The sequence below is a fragment of the Prionailurus viverrinus genome, chromosome A3 (assembly GCF_022837055.1).
Source record: "Prionailurus viverrinus isolate Anna chromosome A3, UM_Priviv_1.0, whole genome shotgun sequence".
Classification (NCBI taxonomy): domain Eukaryota; kingdom Metazoa; phylum Chordata; class Mammalia; order Carnivora; family Felidae; genus Prionailurus; species Prionailurus viverrinus.
Window position 1 is genome coordinate 15,469,638 of NC_062563.1, and position 14,684 is coordinate 15,484,321.

The following is a 14,684-nucleotide window of genomic DNA, read 5'->3' on the forward strand; positions in this document are numbered from 1 at the left end:
CAAGGAGAAATGAAAGGGAAGGTTGTGGTTCCAGAAAACAGCTTTGCCTGCTTGGTGGCTCTTCCTGGCATGGCCAGGCTCCATGATGAGCGAATCAATTCATTCATGTACATGAAGAGCTCTTAAAGTAGAATGGTTTATCTGTAATCTTTGGGTTATAGGATTTGGAAATCTTTATTTTTTAATGCTTTTCTTTATCTTCTAAGCCTTCTGTAATGAACACATTACTGCATGTATTATCAGAAAACAGCAAAGAAAGGATGTTTTAAGAAAAGAAAAGATGTTTGATTACTCACAAAAGGAACAGAATCATTCTTTAATCTTTTTTTGTTTTTGAAGTGTTTATTTATTTTTGAGAGAGCGCAAGCAAGGGAGGGGCAGAGAGAGAGAGGGAGACACAGAATCCGAAACAGGCTCCAGGCTCTGAGCTGACAACACAGAGCCTGATGCAGGGCTCGAACTCACGAACCACGAGATCATGACCTGAGCTGAAGTCAGACGCTTAACCGACTGAGCCACCCAGGCGCCCCAGGAAGAGAACCATTCTTAACAGAGTAAGGCATTTGTTTTATTCAAGAGAACTGGATAGACTGCGGGAGTTGCATACGTCCACACTCCATCATTGTTTGCCTGCATTATTGCAGTACCCTGCCCATTGGTCCCTCTGTCTCTACCCTTAGCCCCCTAGGGACCACTCTCCATGGTCAGAGGGATCCTTGAGTGCTATTGAATTGCTCCTACATCCAAACACTTAGCAACTCCCCATCCCTTTCTTAGAACCAAAGTTGGAGTTCTTATAAAGCCCTACAAAGCTCTGCACTACCTGCTCCCCAGGGCCTCCCTGGCCTCCTCACCTTCCACTACCCCACCCCACCCGCTCAGGTCCAGACACGCTGGCCTCCTCACCGCTGCTCAAACACTCTGGGCAAGTTCTTTTTGCTGAGCCCTCTTCCTGAACTGCTCTTCCATCAGCTGGTCAGCTGGCACACCCTTGGTTTCTCCAAGCGCTGCTCAAACATCTCCTTTTCAAGACGATTTCCTTGACCAGTCTGTAGAAAGGGCATAGCCTTCTTTATACCCGTCACTCCCCATCAGCAAAACACTTGTCGTGACCTGGCATCTTATTTCCCTCTTGCTCTATTGTCTGTTTCCCTCCTAGAGGGCAGGGTCTTTGCTGTGTTTTGTTATAGCTGTGTCCCCACACCAAGAACAGTGCCTTGTAGGTACTTGATAAATATTTGTCAAATGAGTTAATATTTGTCAAATGAATTCATCTCCCATCTCATGTTCACCCAGGTGCACAGTCATTGGATAGAATTACTATAATGAAATTCCCGTTAGTAAAATATCTGTTTGATGATGGGGCACCTCTGTATATATAATTAAGAAGCTGGTTCCACCATTCTGTATCTTGAGAGGATAATAAAATAATAGACATGGGGGCAAGTGGAAGGGCCTTGAGTTATTACTAATATTCTAACAGCCTGGGAGAAGCACAGCCTTGGTCTGGAGGGCAAACTCGCAGAAGCGTTATATTTCCTGCTCTCTGCACTTGCCTCAGGCACAGCAGAAGCTCCATTCAGCTGTTCCAGGCCCTTCTGATTAATTTTAGTAATGGAGAAATAAAATCATGATTTGACACCTGAATATTTTTTCCTTGGGGGAAGGAGATGGGTAGACCAAGTCTTTCAGACTGAGACATCTTAGTGGAGAGTGGACATCCTGGGCCATGGTGTGTTATTAAATCTTTATATTCATGGTTGGTAATCCTTTCAAAGAACCTGGGTGGCAGGTGACAGGTGAAAAAACTGAGCATAAGTGACTTTCCCAAAGTGACACCTATTATGTGGTAAGGTCAGGACAAGATACTAGTCCACCACAACCCCAATGATGAAACACCCGACTTCTGTGGGAAATTGTTAAAATGCAGGTGACAAGTAGATATTCAGAAATGTAGATAATAGGACACCCATTACTCTCCTGTCCCTGAGCCTCACCCCAGCCACCAAAGCACAGGGGTTAATGAGTCTTGGGGTTTTTTTCCTGACACCAAATATGTGTTGTCTCTACTAACATCAACCAATTTTCCAACACCATCTGGATGTCCTATAAGTCCATTCACTTCTGACATGAAATCCTCAGAGTTAGAACAGAGCCTACAGGTTAAGGGCTCAGTCCCAGAGGACTGCCCCCTCTTTAGGTGCCAGTCACAAGTCCCTGGGGCCACCCATACTTCTGGCCAACCAGTTATAAATACAGGGTTCCTTGACCACCACCACTCCCCCAGGCTGAGTAATCACTAGAATGATTTACAGAACTCAAGAAAGCACTTTATTTGCCATTACCAGTTGATTACAAAGGGTAAAACTCAGGAACTGTCAAATGGAAGAGATGTGTAGGGCAGGGTGGGGGGGTGGAAGGACCCAGAGGGTGGCTCTCACAGCACCTCCATGTGTCATCAGCCCAGAAGTTCTCTGAACCTTCATGGTTAGGAGTTTTTACGGAGGCTTCATTACATCGACATGGCTGATTCAATCATTGGCCATTGGTGATTGAACTCTCTCAGTACCCTCCTCCTCCCCAGAGGTTGGATAGTGGTAGGGGCTGAAAATTCTAGCCCTTTAATAACCTGAGCAGTTTTTCTGGCCACCAGCCCCTCCAGATGCTATCCAGCCTGTAGTCATTCATTAGCACCCAAAAGACAGTACATCACAAGGGTTTCCTGAGTTGTGGCTGGAAGCAAGACAAAGATGTAATAGTCATTTTGTTCATTACACTACAGTGAGGTTCAGGGAAGAGGCAGAAACCAGGAATAGGGAGTCTCAGAGATGGGGCTCAGGTTCTGGTAGAGTTCTCTGACGAGCATTAGGCAGGATAATGTTTTAAAAGCTGAAAACATACTGATTTACTTCTTAGAGTCATGAAAAATCCCTGCAATTAAAATTTCCTAATGTCCCTGGAGAAATGCAAAGGGATGTTTGGCTCCCGTTTCACAGAATGTCTCTCCTTTATGGGCCCCAGCCTGTAGAAGACAGGGGAGTGGGACTTACTTGGGGATGAGGTACTAGTTTCATCCCCCTGGGTACTGGCCACCAGGGTGCTCAAGAAGATGAGAACGACTACAGAGAGGCAGAGGGAGCTCATCTTCAAGGCCTTCAGAAGGGCTTCTGTGGAAACCTGGGGTCTGACAGAGCTTTTCACATCCCTGCAGAGGAGTGGAGACAGCCAATGGGGAGTGGAGTGGGGAAGGGGAGGAGCTGGGGTCAGTCCTGTTCATTTTGTAACCTCCCCACCTCCCCAGGCTTCTGCCTGCAGGGGCCAAAATTCTGGGTAACAGCCTCCTCCAACTTTATCATGCTTGTGAACTGCCTAGGGATCTTGTTGAAATTCACATTCCTGTTTTATATATAAAATTTATTTATTTATTTTGAGAGAGAGGGAGAGAGAGAGAGAGAGTGTGTGTGTGTGTGTGTGTGTGTGTGTGTTGGGGGGGAGGGGGAGAGGCCGAGAGAGAAGGATAGAGAGAGAATCCCAAGCAGGCTCTGAGACACCAGCGCAGAGCCTGATGCAGGGCTCGAACTCACAAACTGTGAGATTATGACCTGAGCTGAAATCAAGAGTTGGACGCTTAACTGAGCCACCCAGGCACCCCTGAAATGCACATTCTGTTCAGCAGGTCTAGGGTGAGACCGGAGAAGCTGTATTTCTTACAGGCTCACTGCTACCGGGTGTCCCCAGCTCCAGTTTTTCCCCTTTCAAATTGTCCCCAAGACCACACTTTGAGCGGCAGGCCTGGAGGAAACCTCATCAGACATAAAAGCTGCCTTTCCCACACATCTTGGGAAAGTGGCAGAGGAGACAAGATCACGAAGGGGTGAGTCTCAGAGAACCCCAAATTCTCTCCCATTAATCTCCCCCTTTGCCTCAACCTCCACCTTTACCTTGCTTCTTTGGAATGGTCACAATGTCCACCGTGTGACCAGTACAAGTCACTTGACCTCCTTTGGCTAAAATGAATGAGTGCCCTCAACCCCGTCTCCCTCAGAGGATTAAACAATTGAGTAGATTTCAACGCACTGGCACCACATCACACTGTGTGCACGAGGTAAGGAGGCTCCACATTATAGTGCCACCCTCACCCAGCTACAACAGAGACACCCTCTAGTCCAGTGGTCATTGGATCACCAGGACCCGCTAACAAGTTACAAGGACCCTTGGGAGAGGAAACACCTAAACTCCTATCTCATGCTTGAGACAAACTGAACTAGGAGTACAAGGTACCAGCAGGGTGGTGTTGGGGAGGAGTAATTTTCCTTTACCTTTTAAGGACTCTTCTGGTTGGTCTAAGAATTAAATTGACATGAGACAGATTCACAGGAGAAAATCAAGTTTAATTCTGTACATGTGGGAGCACCACACACATGACAGGTTCAAAGACACAAAGGTAAAATGTGGTCAATAGGCCCTCCTGGGCTAAGGTATGGGATAGGGGTGTGGGGCCTCCAAGGGGAGGATGACAAGTCACAGGGCAATAAGAAGGGCAGATGTTTGGTAATTAGATGTTTGCCCTGCCACACAGGAGAGTCGGTCAGATAAAATTGATCTCTGGTAATAACTCTTGCTCTGGGAAAGATCCCCAACTTAGATTCACCCAGGGAGTTAAGGGAGGTGCAAAAATTTCTCTTCAGCCTGCAGGATCTGGGCGCCTGGGTGGCTCAGTCAATTAAGTGTTCGACCTCAGCTCAGGTCATGATCTCACGGTTCGTGAGTGCAAGAACCACATTGGGCTCTGTGCTGACAGCTTAGAGCCTGGAGCCTGCTTCGGATTCTGGGTCTCCCTCTCTCTCTGCCTCTCCCCCACTCATGCTCTGTCTCTCAAAAACAAATAAAAACATTTTTAAAATAAAAAAAAAAATAGTCCATATGCCAAAGTGACCCATTTGGGGGGAATCTTGTCCTGAACCCCTTCAACAGCATGTGTCATAAGCAAGAGGGCCTGAGTTTGGCAAATTTCTTAGAGTTCCTGGGCCTTGGTGCCCTCATTTGCAAAATGGGGTTGTTTATAAAATCAACTCCCATTTCTAAGGGTTGTTGTGAGGGTATTTGAGACTAATGAATGTAGAATGTTCAGCTTTGTGCCCCTGGGTAGTAAATGCTCATTCAAGCTTCCTATCGTGATCATCATTATCACACCCAAATCCCAGTCAGAACGTTTGGATCTGAGCTTAGGCCTGAGTTGAAATAAATTTCTCAGCCCAAGGTGGAGCCACTCCTGCCCAAACTGTCATGTCAGGAAACTGATACTTTCTTTTTTTTTTTTTTTAACGTTTATTTATTTTTGAGACAGAGAGAGACAGAGCATGAAAGGGGGAGGGGCAGAGAGAGAGGGAGACACAGAATCGGAAGCAGGCTCCAGGCTCCGAGCCATCAGCCCAGAGCCCGACGCGGGGCTCGAACTCACAGACCGTGAAATCGTGACCTGAGTCGAAGCCGGGTGCTTAACCAACTGAGCCACCCAGACGCCCTTGGAAACTGACACTTTCATGTTCCTGCAAATGCTCTACTTGACCAGGAACACAGTCTAGCAGGTCAACAATCCCCAAAGGCCAAGCCAGCTCTGGGCTCTATACTTATCTCCTTGCTCCTTCCTCACTTTCTATCTTTCTTTTCCTTGCCCCTTATTTTTTAGCCTATAAAATCTTCCTGCCCTCTGCCCCACTTGGCAGTTCTCTGGATCCTTGGGAATGGAGATTGCCCACTTCACGAAGTGTTAAGTAAAGCTATTTGGTATCACCAGATTGTCTTTAATCATTTTTTTTTTCCAGTTTTCGGTATGAGGAAGAGATCCAAAGTTGCCTGCTAACAGCCTGTGGTACAGCAAGACACCCAGGCCAGGAGCCCACTGAACAGTCTGGGCTCACTGATCCTCTCATGGTTCCTGAGGATGGTGGGTGAGTCACTTTCAGATTTGAGCTCTGCTCCCTTGTGTGCAGCTCTCTGGTCCAAACAATATACATATACGTACAGGTAGATATTGTCCTCAGAAACGTTCTGGGATCCTGGAAAGGTTACAGGACAGTTATATTGAGAGGGCACAGTGGGTGGCAGCCATTGCAAAGCTTTGAGGTAAGTTTGCAGCATAATCTGCAAGGGAACTTGGGTTAATAAATTAAGATAAGGAATGCTGACTGTTTTGACCAATGCTGACTGTTTTGACTGTTTTGACTGTTTAGGCACAAGTTGGACTATTAAAACCCATTAGGACATCTGCCACTTTAAAGGAATCTTCTTGGAGCGCCCTGGTGGCTCAGTGGGTTAAGCATCCAAGTCTTGATTTCTGCTCAGGTCATGATCGCACAGTTTGTGGGTTCGAGCTCCATGTTGGGCTCCATGCTGGCAGTGCGGAGCCTGCTTGGGATTCTCTCTCTCTCTCTCTCTCTCTCTCACTCTCTCCCTTCCCCTCCCCTGCTCACTCTGTCTCTCAAAATAAATAAATAAACTTAAAAAATAAAAATAAATAAAAACATAAGTAAATAAGTAAGTAAATAAATAAATAAATAAAGGAATCTTCTTGTGCAAGGAATAACAGATCTAGGACAGATGGGGATCTCCAAAGCCAAAGCTGCAAAATTGGTAGGCATGGGTCAATCACCTTACAGCTTTCAGAGTGCTCACCACCTAAATCCAAGACCCCTGTGCTAAGCTAAGTTGGTCATATGCTTATGTGACTGACCACAATAAAAACCCGAGAAACCCAGGCTTCAGTGTGTGGGCAACACTTCAAACGTGTTGGGCTGGGGGAATGAAACACATCCTGTGTAACTGGACTGGGGAGGGAAGTCTGTGCCTGGTTTCCTCCATTCTTCACACCCTATGCTTTTTCCCTTTCTTGATTTTAATCTGCATGCATTGGCTGTAAGTAACCTTAAGTATAACAACTTCTGAGTCCTCTGAGTCCTTTTCATGAATTGAACCTGAGCATGGTCTTGGGGAATCCAAACGCAGGGAGCTTCCATTGTCTCCAAATAGAAACTATAGTCCAGGGAGGTTAAATAGATTGGCAGAGGTAGCACAGATAGTGAATGGAAAAGCTGACATTTAAATATGTCTTTCTTGGGGCACCTGGGTGGCTCAGTCGGTTGAGCATCCGACTTTGGCTCAGGTCATGATCTCACAGCTTGTGAGTTTGAGCCTGCGTCGGGCTCTGTGCTGACAGCTCAGAGCCTGCTTCGGATTCTGTGTCTCCCTCCCTCTCACTGCCCCTCCCCCGCTCACTCTCTGTCTCTCGAGAATAATAAAACATTAAAAAAAAAAAAAGAATGTAAATTTGTCTTTCTCCAGGGGCCATACTTTTAACAAGTACAAGAGGACAAATGATGATAATCTGACATAACTGATGTCTCTTGAGTAGAAAATTCAGCCATTGGAACAGAAAATATTCCAAGAATAATACAAGAAAATTTCCCTTAAAAAATCTGTAGATTATAAAAGCCCTCCATGTCCCAGTTAAAAAAAAAAGAAGATGCAGAATGATGTCAAAATAATCTTGTTAAGTTACTGGATCTCAAAGAGAAGCAAAGAAGTCCTTAGACATTCAGGTAGGAAAAAAGCAACATTTAAAGGACAAAAACATTCAGGCCACTTAGCAACATTCCATGGCAGAATTTGGTGGAGGTAGGTCCACCCTGGTCCCAGGTTCTGGGAAAAGAAAGTATGACCCAGGATTTTATTTTTTTTTTAACCCCATCAAATTGTCCTTCAAGTATTAAGGCAATATGCAAAAATTCAGGGAAAATACTGCCTGTAAACTCTAGTAGTCACTAATAGTTACTTCATGTGGTGGAAATTCACTGTTCAGTATGGTAGCCACTAGCTACATGTGGCTACTGAGCACACAACATATGACTAATATGAATCATGATATGCGATAAATGGGAAATACACACCTGATTTCAAAGGCTGGGTACAATATTACAAAAGAGGAAAATATTGCATTAATATTTTTATTACATGGTGATCATATGTTGAAACGGTAATATTTTGGATATATTGAGTAAAATTAACTATTATTGGAACTAGCTTTACTTTTCTTTTTCCTTTTTTAAAGGCAGATACTAGAAAACTATACGGTAATATATTGCATTATATTTCTGTTGCACAGGACTATAGTAGAATCTGGGGAGGGATTTGCTTCTTGTTTGTACTATTCAGTATAGCTTCATCTTTTAAAAATAAGTGTGATAATTTATATAGAACAATCAACTCATTATTCCTAAGTTAAATAAATAAAGCAATGAACAAAGAGCTATGTTTTCTCTCCTGGGATGTTGAGGCAACTAGCTGGGAGGATCTGGATGGGAACCAGTAATAACAGAATGGAGAACAGCTAAGCTGGGTTCCTAGGGACCGTGTTGTCCAGCCCACTTGTTTGACGGATAGGGAATAGGGAAACTGAGGCCCCCAGAAGTCACTTACCAGTCCAAGGTCACAGGAACTCAAGTGTGCAGTAGATGAGGCTGAGGACTGGCATTCCAGATGCTGAAGAAACACTAACTTAGGGCACTGGCTCAATAGCCTTCAAGAAGTCCTCCCAGGCAAGTGGCACTGCCTCTGGGTGAGACGTCCAATTCTTCTGGGCCCACACTCCTTGTCGAGGGTACTTCCTCTTCCAAGTAATGAAAACCCAGATACTTCCCTCAACTCTGAGGAAGAGGGCACACCTGCTTTTAGCTGCAGGTATAAATTTTAGTCTCCCAGCCCCACTCTGGAACACTCAGCTACTACTGACACCATGAAGTTCAGCCTGTCCCTTGCCCTCTGCTTCCCCTTCTGCCTGGTGGGCATCGCCAGCTCAGAAAAGACCTCAGGTGAGCTGAGGGGTTAAAAAAGAATATCTCTGAGGGGTGCCTGGGTGGCTCAGCCAGTTAAGTGACTTTTGATGTCAGCTCGGGTCATGATGTCACAGTCATGAGATTGAGCCCTGCATCAGGCTCTGGATGGAGACTGTTTAATAGTCTCTCCCTCTCTGTCCCTGGCCCTCCCCCACTTGCATGCGCTCTCTCTCTCTCCCTCTCAAAAAAAAAAAAAAAAGAGGACCCCTGAGACCCATAGCCTATGGGGGAGAGGGAGGCATAGGGTGGGGGGCTGGCTGCATAGGGCTACCTGGTCACTTCCACCTCTGGAGGAAACAAGAAGTGTTCATCTATGGTCTCCATGTAGTCTGGGGAAGATCTGGGGCCAGACCTCACAGATGTCTGTTTGATTTAATTCAGTCCTCACCAAATTTAATTTTTATTACAAAGCAATGCATGGGTTTGTCTTAAAAAGACAAATAATATGTAAATATATGAAGTTAAAAAGTGAGTCCCCTATTTTAGCCAGCCTGAGCAATCCTACCCTCCAGAATCCTACTCCCAGAATTCTTACAAGAGGAAATAGATTTTCATATTGCTTTTAAAAGGAAATCAGGGGCACCTGGGTGGCTCAGTTGGTTGAGTGATTTCGGCTCAGGTCACGATCTTGCGGTTTGTAAGTTCGAGCCCCACATTTGGCTCTGTGCTGACAGCTTAGAGCCTGGAGCCTGCTTCAGATTCTGTGTCCCCCTCTCTCTCTGCCCCTCCCCTATTCGTGCTCTGTCTCTATCTCTGTCTTTCTCTCTCAAAAGTAAACATTCAAAAAATTTTTTTAAATAAAAAGGAGATCAAGTTCTGAAACTTGGCTATACACTGGAGTCACCTAGGGGCTACGTGGGTCCCATACTCCCAGATTCTGATTTAATTAGTCTTGGGTAAAGCCTGGGCATTGGGATTTCTTTAAAGTTCCCCAAGAGGAATCTAATGTTCCACCAACATTGAGGATTGCTGCCCTAATGAAAGACCTTGAATTCCCTTCCTAGAATGGTTTCTTTCCAATTCTAGCGAAGAATGGGTTCGGCCTGGAGCATGTCCTATCAATTGAAGATTCACAATATGGTACCATGGAGCAGAGTTGACCCATGAGCTCATTGTCTTAGGGGTGCATCCTTGTTGGGGAGTGTACATATCCAAGTAATGTGTATTGCATCCCATGAACACTGGGATCCCGTGTGTCCACCGCCAAATAATGGGTGAGGATGTGTGTGGGGGGGTGGGGGGGAAGAGGTATACATACCCATGTTTGATAAATCACTTCATGTGATAACCAGAGTCAGATGTGAAAGGAGTGAAAATAACAGGTGATTTAGTAAAATATGCCCATGTCTTTATTTTTTCATTACTCATGGATAGTGAATATTATTTAAATACCTTTTCCCTAGTTATAAAAATGATACTGTTCATTGTCATTTAAATGATACTAAAAATAACTAGAATATAAAAATCACTTGAAATCCCACCACCCAGGAAAACTACTACAAATACAGTGGCAAACAACTTACTAATCATCATTGCACGGTTTTATCGGTATATTTTACATCAACGGAACCATTCTAGATCTTCTTTCATTTGATTTTTGTTTCACAAGATTATAGACTTCTCTCCATGTTGATATATATAGACCAGCACTATTCTCGTCCACAACTGCGCGTAACCCATCAGTCCCCGGTTGGTGAACACTGATATTTTATCCAAACTATGGTTGTTGGCAATTATAAACAAGGCCACAGCACATATCTTGAGTAAAGTTATGAGAAGATGTAGCATGCAGAGTCCGGGATTTGAAATTGGAACTGGCTTTAAACCCCAGGCCTCGACTGCTGGGTTTCATGATTTTTGGAAGATTACCAAACATCTCTGCATCTCCATTTCTTCATTTGTGGGGGAGGGACAGTAATATCTGCTCCGTGAGGTCATTTAAATCGTGCAACCCGTGGCAAGCACTTAGCGGGGGGCTTGCTGTAGAAGACATGCTTCTAAAAGAAAAATACGTATTACCTCTTTAAAAGGACACTTACGTGATAGTCCCTGTCTCTCCTCACCCCTGCAGCCCATCTCGAGCGAGAGGCTCCCCAGGAACTGCTCCAAACTCTGCCTGCCCTGTGCCGGCTCCCCCCCGTCAAGGGCCCCTGCCGAGGCCGTTTCTACCGCTATTTCTACAACTCTACAGCCCATGAATGTGAGCACTTCACCTACGGTGGCTGTCGGGGCAATGCCAACAACTTTGAGACCACAGAGATGTGTCTGAGGGTCTGCAAACCCCCCGGTGAGTCCTCTTACAGAAACGGCAGAAGCAAAGGTGGCCATCGGGTGGTGGTGCTCGTGGGAAGGGAGACGGTAGGATGAGGACGGTGGCGGTGATGCCATGGTGATGTTGCCACGGGAGGCGATGACGTCAGGAACGACCAGCACGTGTCATGAAGAGGTGCTGGTGGCAGTGGAGGGAGGGCCGTGGGGTGGAGACAGCAAGGCTGCGGTTGACGGCGGCATGGGTGGCTAAGACGAAGGCGGTATTGGTGAGTGTAGTAAGGCCTTGTCGTGTTAGCGGTGCTGCTGGCCCAGGGAAGGCAGCAATGTAACCTTCACGGGGGATGACGGTGTTGACAGAGACGACGAAGGCGAGGGTGGCAGTGATCAGGGTGAGAGGTGAGAGAGCTGCAGGGGTCCCCGGGAGGGTGGCTGTTGAAGGGGGTGGGTAAGGGGTCCAGCTGATGGCCCTGGCCCTAGGCCACCAAAAGACAGGCCAAGAAGGAAACTGACTGTTATCTCTATTACAGGGACAAGGTAAAAAGCCACCGAAGACCGGGCCTGCATCCTCCTAGCCTTGACCGAAGGCTGGCTGGGCCTCCCTTCCTGCGCTCAGGCCCTGCTTGGAACCCATCCCGGAGCCCTCTGGGCCTGGGTCAATAAAGCATTCCAAGCCAGTGTGGCCTGAGGCCTTCTTGCAAGGGCGCAGAACCTGTCCTCACAAATTGCCCACAGCCACCTCAGCAACCAAGGGTGATCAAACCTGCACCACCCCCACCCCTATTCCCTCAGGCCCTCATTGTCCTGTGCCCTCAGAAGGATGAGGACAAAGGACACAAGCTCCCTACCACCAGGGGGTCCTCCTCATGGGGGCCAGACTGAATGCAAAACTGGGGACCTGCGTGTCTGTCCCCAGGCCCCGGCACCTGCCTGTTCTTTGCTGCCTGGGGCTCGACTACCAGCTCAGCTTCTACTCCACCTGTTCAGCTGGAGCCACGTCCTAGAGCACGGAAAGAGCTAGAAATTCAGGGGATCTTGGTCAGTCAGGTGGGAATTTCCCCCCATGCGGAGGGATCTTGGAAAAATTAGGATTTTATATATTCTTTTAATTGTGGTAAAATATATACAACATAAAACTCACCATTTTACCCATTTCTAAGGGTACAATGTAGTGGCCTGAAGTATACTCACTGATGTGCAAGGGTCACGACCGTCCGCCTCCAGAACATTCTCATCTCCTCAACGGAAATTTCGTGCCCATGAGAACTGACGCCTCATCCCCCTTCCCCAGTCCCGTCACCTCCACCCCACCTTCCACGTCTGCGAATGGACCCCTCCTCCTGCGAGAGACATCCTACAGCATTTGTCCTTTTGTGACTGGCTTATAGCGTTAGCATCATATTGTCAAGGTTCATCCCTGCTGCGGCCTCTGTTAGGATTTCTTTCTAACACTAAATAATATTCTGTTGCTCCATAATTTTTGGAATGCCAGGTGGCCTCTGCCCTGACCATCGCTGCTGCCTCCCCCATACCCTGTCCTGCTGCCCCCCCTTCCTTGAGATAAACACGGCTGCCAGGGACCAAACAGCAATACTAGAATCCAGGACCTGGGATTCCCAGAGTAGACACTTGTCCTTGGTGGTTTCATTCATGTCCTTCGTGTGCCCTTCCCAAATACATATAAATAATATACAAATATTCCCAAATACATATAAATAATACATATTTGAGAGAAAGGACATGTTTTCCCCTCTATTTCCCCATTCTCTTTCACATTCTTTACCTGAGAGATTGAGCTCTAGAAGATTAATTGAGGATAGACTTTCACTGGTATATGAAATAGTGTCTTTGCTCTGAAGCTTATACATTTTTAAAAATATGACTATTAAAAACGATTTTAAAGTAAAAAAATATAAATCGGCATACACACAACTAAAGAATTTAATCAGTTGCTCAGATCAACTCATGACATGGGACAGGAAGAACTGAGAACCGGGGCTCCTGGGTGGCTCAGTTGGTGAAGTGTCTGACTCTTGATTTCAGCTCAGGTGCTGCCACAGCAAGAATTTCAAGGTTCAGAACCCAGATGTTTGGGTGACCCGGCTTGCTTCGCAGCAAAATTACCGCCTGAGATTCATCCTTTCATTCACTCATTCGTTCAGCAATCATTGGAATGCAAACCGCATGCCAGGCTCTGTTCCGGACACTGCAGCTACAAGACAAAAATCCTTGTCCTTATGGAGCTTAATTATTACTAAACAAGATAAGTAAGACACGTTGCATGCTGATGGCGGTGAGAGCCAGAGGGAAACCACAACAGCAAAGCGGGGAGCTAGTTGCTGGGCAGCGCTTTAGACAGGCACTGCCGGTTAGCTCTCACCATAGGTTAGCCCTCACCACAGCGCCGCACTGGGGTTGTGAAAAGGGAGTCGGCTCCTGGATTCACTTTGAAGGTAGAGGAGGGCACACACGGCTCATGAGGGCAGAATCAAGGACGGCTCCAAGGTTTTTGGCCTGGGCAACCGGGAAGATGAGGGGTGCTGTTAACAGAGATGAGCTGACCATGGATGCGCCTGTTGAGGGTAGAAGGGGAGAGGATGGGAAGCTTGGTTTGATATTAAATCCGAGATGCCCTTAGACGTCCAAGCGCAGATGGCAGGGAGGCGGTTGGGTAAATGGATCTGGAGTTCAGGGAGGAGCATGGTGTTATCAGTGCACGGATCACATGGGACATGGTAGCGGAGGTTGTTCTGAGTGCTGACCCAGCTGGGGGTGTAAAGACAGCCAGGCCATGACCCCCTGCTGACTTGGCTTGCAGCCCGCTTCGGCCACCCTCCCACCACACTCTCATCCCATTTATGCCCTGCTTATTTACTGCTTGGAAGAAAAACTCAAGTGACCAAAACCGAGGTGGTTTTGCCCGTGGTCTCAGTTAGCTCATCACCTTCTTCCTACACACACACACACACACACACACACACACACACACACACACCTGCACACACATCACTCGTACAGTCTGGGGGCTCTTGGAAAACCCTCAGAGGTGACCTAAACAGCCCCATCTATGTTGGCTGTACAGACATCACCAGTACTATTGTGCTAAAGACCCAGCACTCATACTTGTGGGGTTTCTAGGTGCCCCTCGCTCTTCCCCTCCCTACCCTTGAATCCCGGATCCCAGGCCAGAATAGCCTATACCCATTCATACATATGCTGATGGAACACTTTCATGTCCCGAGCTGGATCAGGTCCAGAAAGAAGACAGCCCCTGTGCCCCCAGGGAGCTTAGGAGTTTAATGGACGTTTAAAAAAAAGAACAGCCGGGATGATAAGGAACCTGTGAAAGTAAGTCCAAGGAGCTCTGGGAGCGGAGGGAAGGGGCACCTACAGCAGTCTGGTGGGTCAGGGAAGACTTCTTGGAGGCAGCAACATCTCTCTGGTTTTGTAAGAGTGAACCAGGCAGTAGAGGAGAGTGTGTGGTTGGAGGAACAGGGCATTCTAACGCTAGGATTGAGAGCTGGG

General features: G+C 46.8%; 1 protein-coding gene across 1 annotated transcript; it reads left to right on the forward strand.

Moving 5' to 3' along the window:
• The first annotated feature begins 8,791 nt into the window (after positions 1-8,791).
• Positions 8,792-12,163, forward strand: LOC125162134 (early lactation protein-like). The gene is made up of 4 exons (XM_047852732.1): positions 8,792-8,867; positions 10,963-11,249; positions 11,458-11,558; positions 12,076-12,163. Exons 1-4 carry the CDS (start codon positions 8,792-8,794, stop codon positions 12,161-12,163), a joined length of 552 nt encoding a protein of 183 aa, XP_047708688.1.
• Positions 12,164-14,684: the final 2,521 nt, after the last annotated feature.

What these genes read in the sequence shown, in the direction of transcription:
- LOC125162134 (XM_047852732.1), top strand. Translation starts at nt 8,792, where the DNA reads ATGAAGTTCAGCCTGTCCCTTGCCCTCTGCTTCCCCTTCTGCCTGGTG. An exon ending in CAGCTCAGAAAAGACCTCAG is followed by an intron (nt 8,868 to 10,962) that starts GTGAGCTGAGGG and finishes TCACCCCTGCAG; the next exon opens with CCCATCTCGAGCGAGAGGCT. An exon ending in TGCTCGTGGGAAGGGAGACG is followed by an intron (nt 11,250 to 11,457) that starts GTAGGATGAGGA and finishes TTGTCGTGTTAG; the next exon opens with CGGTGCTGCTGGCCCAGGGA.